Source organism: Apteryx rowi, unplaced genomic scaffold, assembly GCF_003343035.1.
Source record: "Apteryx rowi isolate R43461 unplaced genomic scaffold, aptRow1 scaffold_76, whole genome shotgun sequence".
In the NCBI taxonomy this organism is placed as follows: Eukaryota; Metazoa; Chordata; class Aves; order Apterygiformes; family Apterygidae; genus Apteryx; species Apteryx rowi.
The window spans coordinates 829,630-842,501 of record NW_020451049.1 but is presented as its reverse complement, the minus strand read 5'-3'; the positions used below and the strand labels follow the sequence as shown (position 1 = coordinate 842,501).

At 39.3% G+C, this 12,872-nt stretch overlaps 2 protein-coding genes across 14 annotated transcripts in view; one reads left to right on the top strand and one right to left on the bottom strand.

The window, feature by feature from the left end:
* ARFIP1 (ADP ribosylation factor interacting protein 1) overlaps window positions 1-8,449 on the bottom strand; it is a 59,236-nt gene extending 50,787 nt beyond the window's left edge. For 10 of the 13 annotated variants that reach the window (XM_026088203.1, XM_026088190.1, XM_026088194.1 and 7 more), the window contains exons 1-2: window positions 8,366-8,443; window positions 3,275-3,354 (exon numbers count right to left, since the gene is read on the bottom strand). In XM_026088203.1, the coding sequence (XP_025943988.1) occupies window positions 3,275-3,352 (78 nt within the window). In that variant the 5' untranslated portion in view covers window positions 3,353-3,354; window positions 8,366-8,443. Of the gene's footprint in view, window positions 1-2,213; window positions 2,278-3,274; window positions 3,383-8,365 lie in introns of those variants that run through there. The other 3 variants (XM_026088199.1, XM_026088198.1, XM_026088189.1) reach the window with 3 other exon arrangements.
* Window positions 8,450-8,786: 337 nt separating this feature from the next.
* TIGD4 (tigger transposable element derived 4) lies at window positions 8,787-12,157 on the top strand. The gene has a single exon (XM_026088281.1). The coding sequence runs from the start codon at window positions 9,444-9,446 to the stop codon at window positions 10,989-10,991; it is 1,548 nt and encodes a 515-aa protein (XP_025944066.1). The 5' UTR covers window positions 8,787-9,443; the 3' UTR covers window positions 10,992-12,157.
* Window positions 12,158-12,872: the final 715 nt, after the last annotated feature.

The following is a 12,872-nucleotide window of genomic DNA, read 5'->3' as shown; positions in this document are numbered from 1 at the left end:
AAAAACGTAAACACTGGTGTAAAAACGTAAACACTGGTGTAAAAACGTAAACACTTCTTGAAGTGGAAAGAGGTGCTTCAAATAGCAGCATAAGAAGCAGCAGAGACTGAATTCCATCAGATAGCAAGTAAACGGTTGCCTTTTGCCCATACAGAGGGGGAAAGAAAAAGGTCAAGCACAAGCTAGTCTGTAAGAACTGTACATATAAACTACAATTTCCAGATGCACCCATAAAACAGTCTAAGACAATTCATCTTTGAGTCTGCCCAACTCCATTTTCAGCTAAGAATCATGATTTTCTCTATACTTAAGTTAGCAAAACTAAATCAAAAGCTACATTTAAAATAGTGCCTTACGAAACATTTTGCTAAAATAAGAACATAAACATTTAGGTATAACTTTTCAAAGATTTTTTAAAAGTTTTTAAAAATTCTAAATACAAACAGATTTCAAATAATCTTTTTTAAAAAGTCAGTGTGCTACAAATTCAACAAAAAGTGACTTGGTAATACACTAAATTACCCTACCTGTCCCTCTCATTTACTATCCTGTAAGTGCTTCATTTGGTACTGGGGAGGAATAGTATACACACCATGTATTCATATTGGCCTACCATACCAAATTCTCCATCAAGGTTAGTCTTCAATTAGAAAGTAGAATGGGTTCTTTGTGTTGCTCTTCATACAACAGAGCAATCTCAAATCTCGTGGCTTTTAAGTAAATGAAAATATTCAAGCACACCAAAAGGACTATGCTTATTTTATGAACTACTTTTAAAACAGTAATTTGTTCCATTCCCTATATGTAACTTTAGATCAAATGTTCGAGTTACCAGTCACAGTAGGTTTTAATTAAGGAAATCTCCCCAACAGCTTGCTTGGTTTTAAAATTTTTTCCAAATCTCACATCCGCTTAACCTCCAAGACTACTATGCATCATGCTTCAATTTGACATGGTAAATTCAGGTAATTTTCCAAAATGCTCGGCCTATCATAGCTAGTCACACAATACTGAAATGTTAGTATACACTAACGTAACTATTTTTGTTTCTCTTTCTGCAAATTGTTAGAAAGCACAGAGTCAAGAGGAAGTCCTGTACTGCCAGTAGATACTTTTAGTTTGGCAGGGATCACAAACAAAATGTGCATCTCCAAATTCAATTAAAACAAAACAAATATTATGGTTGGGTGCCTTTCATCAAGGCAAGTTGAAAAACTGAAATCATTTTGCTAGCATTATACATTGACAGACAAATTGTCTGTGTGCGCATATGCATGCATATGTGTGTATAAAGAAATATATATATTTGTCAGCTTCTCTAGACAACTTATTAAATCTAAAAGGACTTAGAAGCAATTTACACGTCCTTTAGATACTTCCACTTGATGCAAATTGAGGTATCAAGATCAGAGAAAGCAAAAAATGAACTGCTGAATGCTGTTTCATGGCTGAACTAAAATATCTGCTTTCATCACAGAAAGGAGGAAGTTTCACTAGTCCCCTTTTCTAGTCCCCACTAAGAGTCATGCAGTGTCCCATCTCTCAGTCAAAACACACACCTGCCACTCACCTGACTGCAGTTAATACAGACAACTCACTAGCCTGTCAAAAAACCTTTTCACCAGTTTTTTTTTTTTGCAGTTTCTGTGAGTTGAATCAGTCTACCACATGGTCAGACAAGCACCAAAGACATCATGAAGTAAGCAGCAGGAAAGAGGAAGCGGGATATCCTTTTTTCAGCAGCAGTAAACTGTTAATTTGGCTCAGCTGTACATGAGATTACAGCCTGTGTTTCAGTGAACAGTCTAAACCATCATTGCTGCCAAGAACAACAGATTCTTGCCCCTTTTTTATGCCCTTTGCCTCTAACTCTTCTCCCCTCAGCTTCCCCCCTTCCCCCACCTCCTCCCTGGTTCAGGACATGAGTTTGTACAGCAAACAAGATCACAGAAACGTTGGAGGTAAAGAGAAGGTCACCTATACCCAGAAAGGGGATGCGATATTCTTTACTCAAATCAACTCTCCAAAACAGTTCATCATGCTGCTGAACAAACACTTGCACCTACAAAACAGAGGAGATACTAATCAAATAAGAAGCTATTGGGAATGAAGGACTGCCTTCAGCCACAACACCAGCATACTCCAGAAGCACACTGTCTCAAAACAATCTAACTGTAGGCTACTGCCAAAAACAGTCTTCCATTTCTCCTTACCTGATCTCTAGATGCATGTCCCTGCTACTTCACACAAGCATAAGTTTACTGATCTGAGAGAAACCTAAACCACCAAAACACAAAATCATATTTCTGTTATATCAGTGAGTATGATTACCGAATAAAACGTATTGCCCCTTTGACAACAGCAGCTCACAGTCAGATTGAACTAAGTGTATAATGAATCTGCACCCTCAGAAGAAAAATCTATCAGATGTAGCCTAAAGTAAATCTAAACAATTTCTTAAATTTGTATTGAAGTATCAGACATGAATGAAATAAGCGCTATAGAAAATAAGGAAGTTAGAGCTGGAAATTTTATTTAGAAAAAAAAACATCTTTCAGTAACTTAATCACCGTTTTCTTAGTGCACCTCCACTTGCACATATCAGATTTGAAGATTTACTAAATGTCTATGGAACCAGCTATTCCATTTTTATAAAACAACAAAAAATAATTTACTGCGCTATCACTGGCACTGAATCTCTAATAGTAATAAAATTGGAATAATCTTTTTATAGTTCTCACTCTAGAGCAGTCACCACAACATCTACTCTTTACCTTTCTGAAACTGCCTCCAAAACACATTTGACTGGCTAAATATTATTGGAGCCCTTAAGTGTTTGTTCACAATTAGAAAAAGCCACAGCCTTCTCCACAATGAAGTTGCAAGCTGCATCTACTCCCAAAAAAAGATCAACTACTTCAGCAGCAGACAGAATGTCTTGTTACAGTGAGGTTGCAAAGACTGCTACCTTTTAAGTGCCAATCCTTTCTTTCTGCAGCACTTACACATTTCTTTAGTCTATCACCCTGCCTAAATCCATTCAGCTTATAAAATCTAAATAGCTCAGCACAGCAATAGACTACCAGTTGAAGTAATCTTTTGTTATGAATTAATTGGATTGTTCTTACTCATGTCTCAAAACCACCCTCCCCCCCTTTTAAGATAATAACTCATATAAAAACTTCAGTGTGCTACGTATATCAGAATTTTGGGCAGTCTGAAACTGTTGCTGGGATTGGTTGATTTTACACTAATAAGACTATCACCCAGTCACCTCAGAGTCAGACTGGACCTCTTCTGCAGCTGGATGAGATTCATCAAGTGTTGTGGATTCATTGCTGAGTTCTGACATACCTGAAAATGAAATAGGTTTGGCATGCATTAATTCACATGCAAGGAGCTGGATGTTGCACCTTACAGATACTGAAGTACACTTTCAGAAAAAATTCTTTCACAGGTTCTGCAAAGGCAAAGAGAAACCTCCCTCCTTTGATGATGACCAGGTCTTTAGCTCTGTGAAATCAGACTAAGGATACAAGCATGCTCTAACAGCAACTCCCATGGCCAAAGCAATTTTCACTGCACAGAAGGCTAAACTTGCGATATAAAAGCCAGGAAGTCAAATGAGGTTCTTCAGTTGATATTTACTGTCAACTGCAACACTGTGTTATCATCCTACCATTGGAAAGGCTGCAATTTTGTTAAGACATGAGATTTATCCAAATGTTAAATGAGTTTAGATAGATGCTAACTCACAGGAACCTAGTAAACTGTTCAATCTGCTATGCCTAATGAGAAACAAAATCCCTTTCATTTTATACTCTCAATAGAAAAGGAAAAAAAAGAATCTCACCCACAGAGGCAAAGCAAGTCAATGTGCTGAATATACACACAAGAAAAAAACGTTGGTGAGTGGAGTGGTCATGTAAAGACAGCTATCTTTCCTATTTAAGCTACATTAGGTACATAACCTAAATTTGATTTCAAATAGCTGGAAACGACAGGTGATACTGCAGTTCACTCATACATCTGTGAGGAGGAGACAACCAATCATTAAAAATTAAACAAGGACTGTCAGTGTTGAGTATAATCACACATGACTTGACTTCATTAAGCCCTGCACAATTCTGTACATATTCAGCCACATACCGGCTTAAGAAAAAAAAAAGAGCGCTATTTATCTTTATATTGCATTTCAATTTCCCAAGCAATAAAACATTTTAATTACAAATTTAATTGCAATTACAAATTACAAATTCAATAAAATGTAATTACAAATATTTAATATAAATAATTAAGGCAAATAATATATAAAAATCTATAAATATGTATTTATAATTGATATATAAAAATATAACAAATAATAAGGCAAATATAAATAATTAATAAGGCAAATAATTAATAAGGCAAGCAGCTCACATGACTGGGGAAATAAAATAAGGACACAAAGGCTGAGAAACTGAACCATCTAGATCATATTACACTAGATAACCTGTTACTTCAGTTTGGAAAAGCAAACGTGAAACACGAGAATTTTCTCCAGACTGAGTACAACTAATTCACAGCTGTAAATTAATAAAGTTGGATTTTTCTCCTTCCTACTAATACAAAATTCCTTTCAAACTAATTAAGAAAGTAGCATAACTTGTGAATAAGAAAGACTGTACAGCACAGGTGGCTGCTTTTCCAGACAGCCCATCAAAAACCTGCTTCTGTTTGAAAACAACCTGCATGCCTAACAAGATATTTCTGAAGACAGATAGATATAAAAATAAAAAAAAGCCATTATGGACTAGGAGAATAAGTGTTTAGCCACAGAGCAAAGAAATCACAAGAGGTTAACTTCATTTTTTAGGGCAGTCATGGTTGAGACAATCCAAAACTCAGTTGCACCACATTACTGATCCCCAACTTCCATTTTTATCTCAGATACATACTATGGTAATGCTATTTAAAATTATTAAATGCTATACACAGCAAAAATATTATTGATATATTATTGATAATCTCAAGAACTCTAAATAATCTAGAGGTATGAACCATCTCACAAACCCACACAGAAGCTGCTACGTAAAGACAAAAAATGAATTTTTAAAAATCCAAATTAATTCACTATTTGTATTATAACACCTTCTCCCCCCCCCCAGTTTGTTTTTATATAGAGTTATTTTTCTGTAAACTGTATGAACACTTCCAAGACAGCTGTGTAGGATCATACTGACCAATTCTAAAACTCAAGAATTGGAAGCCTGAAGATCAAAGGTGGCTTTTGTAGAAAACAGTAAAATTGTACATTCAAGTTTAAAACAGAGTCCCTGATGACTGCTTCTATACCCAAAATTGGAATGTAAACAAATCATCAGGTCCTAGATCTAAGGATGAAAACCTTCCACGTGCATATGAACTTTCAAAAGTTAAGATACCCAGATGAAAGTTACAACAAACGTGGCATTCACATAACATATTATTTATATTTAAGGTTCAATTACAGAAATATATACAGACTTTTGTACCCCAATAGTTCTGGATTTTTCTATTGCAGGTATCAAAGAAAGGGCTGTTCTTTATATCAGCTTGCTAATCTTCAGTACAGTATGAATGCTGCATTATTGATTATTTTTTCACAAAAGCAGCCACAGTTTTACAAATGCTAAATGACTGCTCAGTGTACCAGCACATCCTTTGCCATCAACTGCAATTACTTATTTCCATTGTCCAAAAGCATTTTTTCCAGAAACCCATTTCAAATCCAAACTTTCATACTTTGACCTTCAGATTACAAGCCATCATAACAAATTCAATTTCATAGGAGGAAATAAACAGGAAAGAAAAAAAAAAGTGTTTTACTGCCATAATCAAAGTAGCCTAGAAAACAGTCTCTACATCACTGCTAAAGCAGAAACAAGAATTCAGAAGACTTAACCCATAAAGTGTGCTAGATTTTGTCTCAGCAGCCATGTGGAAGACATGAAGCACAGTCATCCAATGTATCCACCAGCTTCCTTTTCTCTAACTCACAATTAATGCATATATAAATCTGTCTTTCCTTGTCCCAATACAATCAAGTAGTCACTGAAGCAGCACTAAAGCATCTAAACATGTAAAGAACCACTCCAAGCCCCTCTGATAAACTGTTGCTGCATCCTACAAGATCTCGGTCACATAGCTCTTCCTTCCATCCAAACGTTGCTGCAAATGTAACCAAGCTGCTGGTCTCAATCACCCTGTAAAAGGAGCTAAATGCCAAGAGCCATTCTGCAAATATTCATAGGGGAGTAGAACACTAGGGGAAAAAAAAAATTAAAACCACAGCTTTCCTTTTTATCCATGAGGTTCCAAGACTGTCCTGAGACTGTATGGATAAAATTCAGGTTTAAAGTTTAAACATTTGCTTTAAAATCTACAAGAAACAAGAAGTTACTTCCCTCTGGGGAAGAACTACAAGAACCTACTTCAAAATGAATGATTGATGAGCCTGTCCAAAACAAAGAAAATTACATCTTCTCATCTGCTCTGATGCAAGTTTCTCTAGCAACAACCAAGACCGTATGTTACAAATTAGTCCTCTTTAAAGAGCCCAGCCAGCAATACCAAGCCCAAGATACAGGCACCAACAAGAGCACTGAATAGGTACTTTGGAATTCTAAGAACTGAACACAGCATCCATGACTGACACAGGACTAGAAAGTTTGGGGGTGGGGTGGGGGGGAGTTATTTTCAAGCAGAATTTTGAAGGAATTTTGCCTATTTCCCTAAAGAGATTTTAGTCTTTCTGTCACCATCTTTCTTGACAGAGCTTTTGAAGACTTGAAAGGAGCTCTGACCCAAACAGATGCTGTTTGCAGAATGTCTCAGCAATTCTGCTCTTTCACATTACTCTTCCGAATCAATATCCAATTCAGCCCTCATTGACAAGATTGTAAAGAAGGCAGATTTCTTAATACATTCACAGAAAACAACTCAGAGATGTTCTACTTGGAAGAAAGTGCTTGATCTATATTCTGACATGAATTAAAGCCAACAACCAAACAAGTTTTGTAACATTGCAGCCAGTGCAAGTACTGATGGAAAATAATGATTTAATACATATTTTCTTAATTTTGATTTATAGCTTACTATGAAGAATACTAAGTCTTGTCAAGATCAAGTGCTTTTTTAAGAATTTAAAGAACTGCATTACACACTTTCTGCTGCAAATCACAGCATGGTTTCTTCTTCATGCTCTTGCAATTCCCTTGTTGCTCCTATACGCAATCAACATAAGTGGCTTTTTTGGTTGTCGTTAGGTACAGGAAGGATAAAAAGCGAAAAAACAATGTCTACTTAATACAAAAAGATTTTCTCGTGTTTCACTTCTGAAATAACTATTCATTTGTCAATTTATTCCATTGCTTCAGTTACACTTACAAGAGCTAATTATGCTGCTGTAAAAGTCACAAGGCACCACAGAGATGAAGAGTGGGGTCAGGGCCGTAAGTAATATCCACAGTCCCTACCCCAGAACAACCTGTCCCTAACCATTTTAACACTCGGCTCCTCTCCAGATTAACTAAGGCTCCAGTTATGACTTCTGTGAAAACAAAGAACCATATGATCAAGATATTGCCTTAACTTCCAATTTAATGTTTAGCTGTATTATCTATTTCTTATATTTTAATTGTGTGCATGCATACATATATACAGAAATACATCTACAAGTGATTGACACAGTTGTAAGCCTTGAAGCCACACTGATCACACTGCATCCTTCTCCAGCCCTACAAAAGACCCTTACATTATCCTTTCTAGTGAGCAAATATATAGATAAAGTCAGTGACAGCAAATGACAAATCCTTGTTACCAGCTCCACCAACCATAGAAAGAACATGCTAGGCACTTTAACTACGTCCAGTTCAACGAAAGTGAGAGGAGAGGCTATGAACTGCTTTAAGTTACAAGAAATAGATCAAAGCTGCATTGTAAGTAACATCAGCAGGAATTGCTTATAGTCTGGAAGCAATAACAGATACAACCGCTGCTTGCTGCACAATACCACAGCGTTTCCACGCTTTGCTGGTGAATTAAGCATAGTAAGCTAGCTGCAAAAGACAAATCTGAACACAACACAGAAAGTGTTAGGGCGTGGAATAAGTCTTAGGAGCACGAAATCTGCACAGCACAAAGTTTTCTCTGGGCGCTAACAGAGTTTTCTCTCCCCCCTTTTCCTCCCTCGAAAACCAGCTTCTACCGAGCTGAGGCGCTGCCTGCCCCCTGGGGGGGCCCCGCCCGCCCCACAGCGCACCCGCGCTGCCGCCGGGGGGAGGGGGCCGGGCCGGGCCCAGCCGGGGGTGGCGGCGCTGCGGCCCCTCGCAGCGCCCGCCCTCACCTGCCGGCGGCGCTGTCACTCCGGGTGCCTCGTGCTGGGGGCGGGGGGGAAGGGGAGAGAGGGAGGGAGGGGGAAGGGGAGGGGAGGAAGGAAAACCGGGCGGGGCGGGGCGGGACGGGACGCGGCAGCAGCGCCCGTCTCGAGCTTTATTTTCTTCCTTCTCCGGTACCAGCTGGAGCCGGAAGTACTTGGCCGGAAGTACGGCTGACGGTGGCCCCGCTGGGGACACGCCGTGAGGCTCGCCTCTCTAGCCCGCGACACACCTGTCTATGGTCGCCCCCCGCCCAGCGGTAACCCTAGCAACCACATCCGGGGCCACCGCTCCTCATTCCCCCCCCCACGTCCACCCCCCCGCAACTCCTTCCCCCCCGCAACGCCTCCCTCTCTGCTGGGTTCCGCCAGCGGCTCCCGCCCGGCTCCTTCCTGCCTGTATTTTTATTTTCCGCTCAGATGGCGGCCAGGGCGGCAGCCTGGGGCTGTGAGGTGCCTTGTGCGCCGCCGGCTATCGGCTTTCAGCGGCCGCCAGTGTCGGGCGGGGAAGGAGGCGGCCCGCGGCGGGATTTTCTGAGAGCCGCTCCCAGCAAAAGCTGCTCGTTCACGCCGCTGCCTCGTTCGCTTTCCTCTTGTCGTGACTCCAGGGAGGCAGGATAAACAGGGACCGGGAACGATAAAAGGGTGTGTTAATCCAGAAGGAAAAAACAAAACAGCAAAACTTTCAGTGTACCTGAAGATACCCTTGTCAGTGTGGCTGCAGTCTCCCTTCTTTATTCATTTTCCGACCTGTGCAGGAGGGGGCTTCCCCACAGCTATCCCAAACGCGCCCCGCTAGGCCTCGTGCTGAATGCTGAACGCGGGGGATATCCCGGCTTTGCAGCCCTTCTCCCCTGGAAAGGCACTCACGGAGTTAAGATTCACTGCGTTGGCAGTCACGCGCCCGTTGCAAGCGGGAAGGCACCGGCGACTTTGCCAAGCACGATGCCCGTGACAGCAGGATGCAGCAGTCTAATTAAAGCTGCTGGCATCCTGAGGCGACAGACTGGGTGCGTGTGTGCGTGCCTGCAAGGCATCGCTGGATGCCATGGCGGAGGCTATAGGGGATCCTGCGCCACTGCCCTCGGGAAGGAAAAAAAAAAGCATTTCTATCGAGGAGAAAATTGACATAATAAACGCAGTGGAGAGTGGCAAGAAAAAGGCAGACGTGGCAGCAAAGTATGGCATAAAGAAGAATTCGTTGTCTTCAATTATGAAGAATAAAGACAAAGTTTTGGAAGCCTTCGAATCTTTAGGATTTGATCCTAAAAGGAAAAGACTGCGGACTGCTTTTTACACCGATCTGGAGGAGGCGTTAATGAAGTGGTACAGAATTGCTCAGTGCTTGAATGTGCCGGTAAATGGTCCTATGCTGCGCCTTAAAGCTAATGATTTCGCCCAGAAACTTGGCCATGGGGATTTTAAGTGCAGTAATGGCTGGCTTGACCGTTTCAAGTCAAGGTATGGGTTAGTATTCAGAGCTCAGCCGGTAGGAGCAGCTGCAACTGCTGCAGTGGATGCTTTGACTCTTTGGTACCAAAATGCTCTTCCTTACTATTTGAATGACTATCAGCCAAAAAACGTGTTTAATATAAAGGAAACTGGACTGTTGTATCAGATGTTACCTAATAATACATTTTCATTTAAAGGAGAAACCTGTTCTGTTGGTAAGCTGAGCCAAGAGAGAATAACTGTTGTGGTTGGCACAAATATGGATGGCTCCGAGAAACTTCCTTTGCTTGTTATAGGAAAAAACAGAAGTCCACCCTGTTTCAAAGATGTGAAGTCTCTACCTGTGGATTATGAAGCAAATGATATGGCCTGGATGACTTCAGAAGTGTTTGAACAGTGGATGCGTAAACTTGATGAAAGATTTCAAGCACAGCAGCGACGAGTAGTTATTTTTGTTGATCCTCTCCCGGCTCACTCAGAGGTAAAGAACCTGAAGGCTATTGAATTAGTGTTCTTCCCTCCAGATGCTTCTTCATGTATAGCTATGAAACAAGGGGTTATCAGAAGCTTGAAAGTTAAATACAGGCACTGTCTTATCGAGAGATTTGTTGACTGTGTAGTAGGTAATAAAGAGTTTATGTTAACTCTTCTTGATGCAGCTGAGATGTTGCACCTGTGTTGGAGGAAAGTAGCACCAGAGATTATTGTTAAAAGTTATAAGGAAGCAGGATTCAAGTTAGAAACTGAGGAAAATGGTAATAATGACACAGAGGTTGAAAGTGATTTTGACTTGATTGCGCACGCACTGGCAGCAGGAGTAGAGTTTCCAGGAGGTTTGTCTTTGGAGGAATATGAAGCTCTGGATGATGGTTTGGCAGCTTGTGATGTGCCCACAAGTAATGAAAGGATGTTTCAAAGTGCCAAAAAGAGCGCTTCAGATAAAGCTGGGACATTTGTCGATGATGAAGGTGATGATGAAGGCGATGGATCTCTGGCAGCTGAACAGCCTTTGCCGTCAAAAAATGAGGCTCTGAGTGCTTTAGATACCCTTCAAAGGTTTCTCAGGAGTCAAGATGTGAATGAATCTCTACATAATTCCCTAGCCGACCTGGAGGATTTTATTCAACACGTAGCATATAAATAAATATTGTTAACAAAACATGTAATTGAAAAAAGGAATTATTTAAGCAAACACAAATATGGCAGCTTATAACAAGTATTGCTGCAAAGTTCTCTAGTATGTCTTGCTTGGGTGCCAAGCTGTGCACAATAAATGAAATCTGAAATTACGAAAAAGGGCTGTGAACTGAAGTCTTCCAAAAATTAGGAGGAAAGAAAATAAACTTTCAGGTGGAGTGAGGAAATAACTTGAACCTTTAATATGATAACTGTAGTAGGTACAAGAGACAAAAATAATTCTTACAAGTTCTTCTGTGCAGTCCAGGTGAACTGGTGCCCACTTGGAAATCTGTGTCCATGAAGAGGTTAGCRCTTCTTCACATGGATAATTGCACTAATATCTTTGGTATTATTTACAGTAAAACAGTAAATATTTATGATCTTTGTGCTGCACAAAAAATTGAATAACACAGAAAGTTGACACTCGAGTCCTGAGAACCAAGGGCTTTTTTTAAAATAGAATTTTCTTGTACTTGTTCAACAATCCTGGCTGTAGGTCATTCTTAAGTGATGAACAGCAGAAAGTTAGCAACTTTGAATGGGTTTTGTTTTCTTAAAGCTGTTCCTGTGTGGATATACACGAGTGGCGTAATTATTTATCAAAGAATCAAAAGACAAGCAAAACTTTACTTGTTCTTTGAAGGGTTATTTTCCCAAAATGGGTCAAAAAGGAAGATCACGCTTCTCCCTTTCCACCTTTTTGACATTTGGATTTCTTTAAGCCTTTCTGTACAACTCTATGTATTTCTGCAGTAAATAGGAAAAAATATTAGATTATGCAATATCTGCCCTTGAAAACTTATTAAGGTCTTGCTGTATTGACTCTAGTTAGTAATAAAACAAAGTACTTAAACCTGTCTTCATACTTGTGCAGTGCTGTATAGCATGGAGACTTTGCTGTAGGATTCTGTGCACTAATGCAGTTTACTATTATAGACACCATTAACAGGGGGGTTGTTTGTATTAATGCAGTTTGAATGAAGTAAATCATAATACATTCACAAGTCTTCAAGTATGTGTTTCAATCAGTGTAATCATACCATAGCCAAAAATCTGAATACATACAAGGCCTACTGTTCGTGATTTTTTTCAAAACCTTAGACATTTTAGCCTCTTTTAAATATTTTCCATATCTACCAATTTCAGCTTTTCAAAAGTTAGAGATGTTCATTTTTCTAATTTAGAGGAAGAATAAAATGTTTTATGGAAGCCCTTTAGGAAATCTGTATAATAAAAGTATACATTGTGGGGCTAAGCCATGAGAAACAAGCTCTTCCTTATTTGAATGTTTAGTTTTCAAAAATCGGCTTGGCTAAAACTTTGTTTACTTTCCTGGTGGAGGACAGTTTATCAGTTTGCTTTTCAGAAAACATTGTATCAAAATATTGTAAGAAAGTGAAAATACAAGTTTTTTATGTGAGAAAATTCCTGTGGCTAGAGTATATGAATGTTTTACTAGAGTCTCTAAAAAAATTATCTTGTGGTTTCCTGTTATAAAATATCTAATGTGAATTCCATCCAGAACATATTCTGATGAGATGCCTCTGTTGAAATTCAAATAAATAAAGCCCTACCCAAAGATTTATAGATTCTGTGAAAAAGGTATTCCCCTCCACTATCTAACTATTTTGTTAAAATACAGATACAAACTTTTTTAAATTCAGAAGTTCTGTCAGGAAACAATCACTAAATGTTACTTGCTTAAATACTTCAGATCGAGCTTTTGAAATTTTTTTTTTTTTTGGCTAAGCTTATTTTAAGTTTGTATAAATCCCATAGAACACTGTGAATAATTTTACTCCACTAATCTTATGATTCAAAGTCCATATTTTTCTACTCAGCAGTT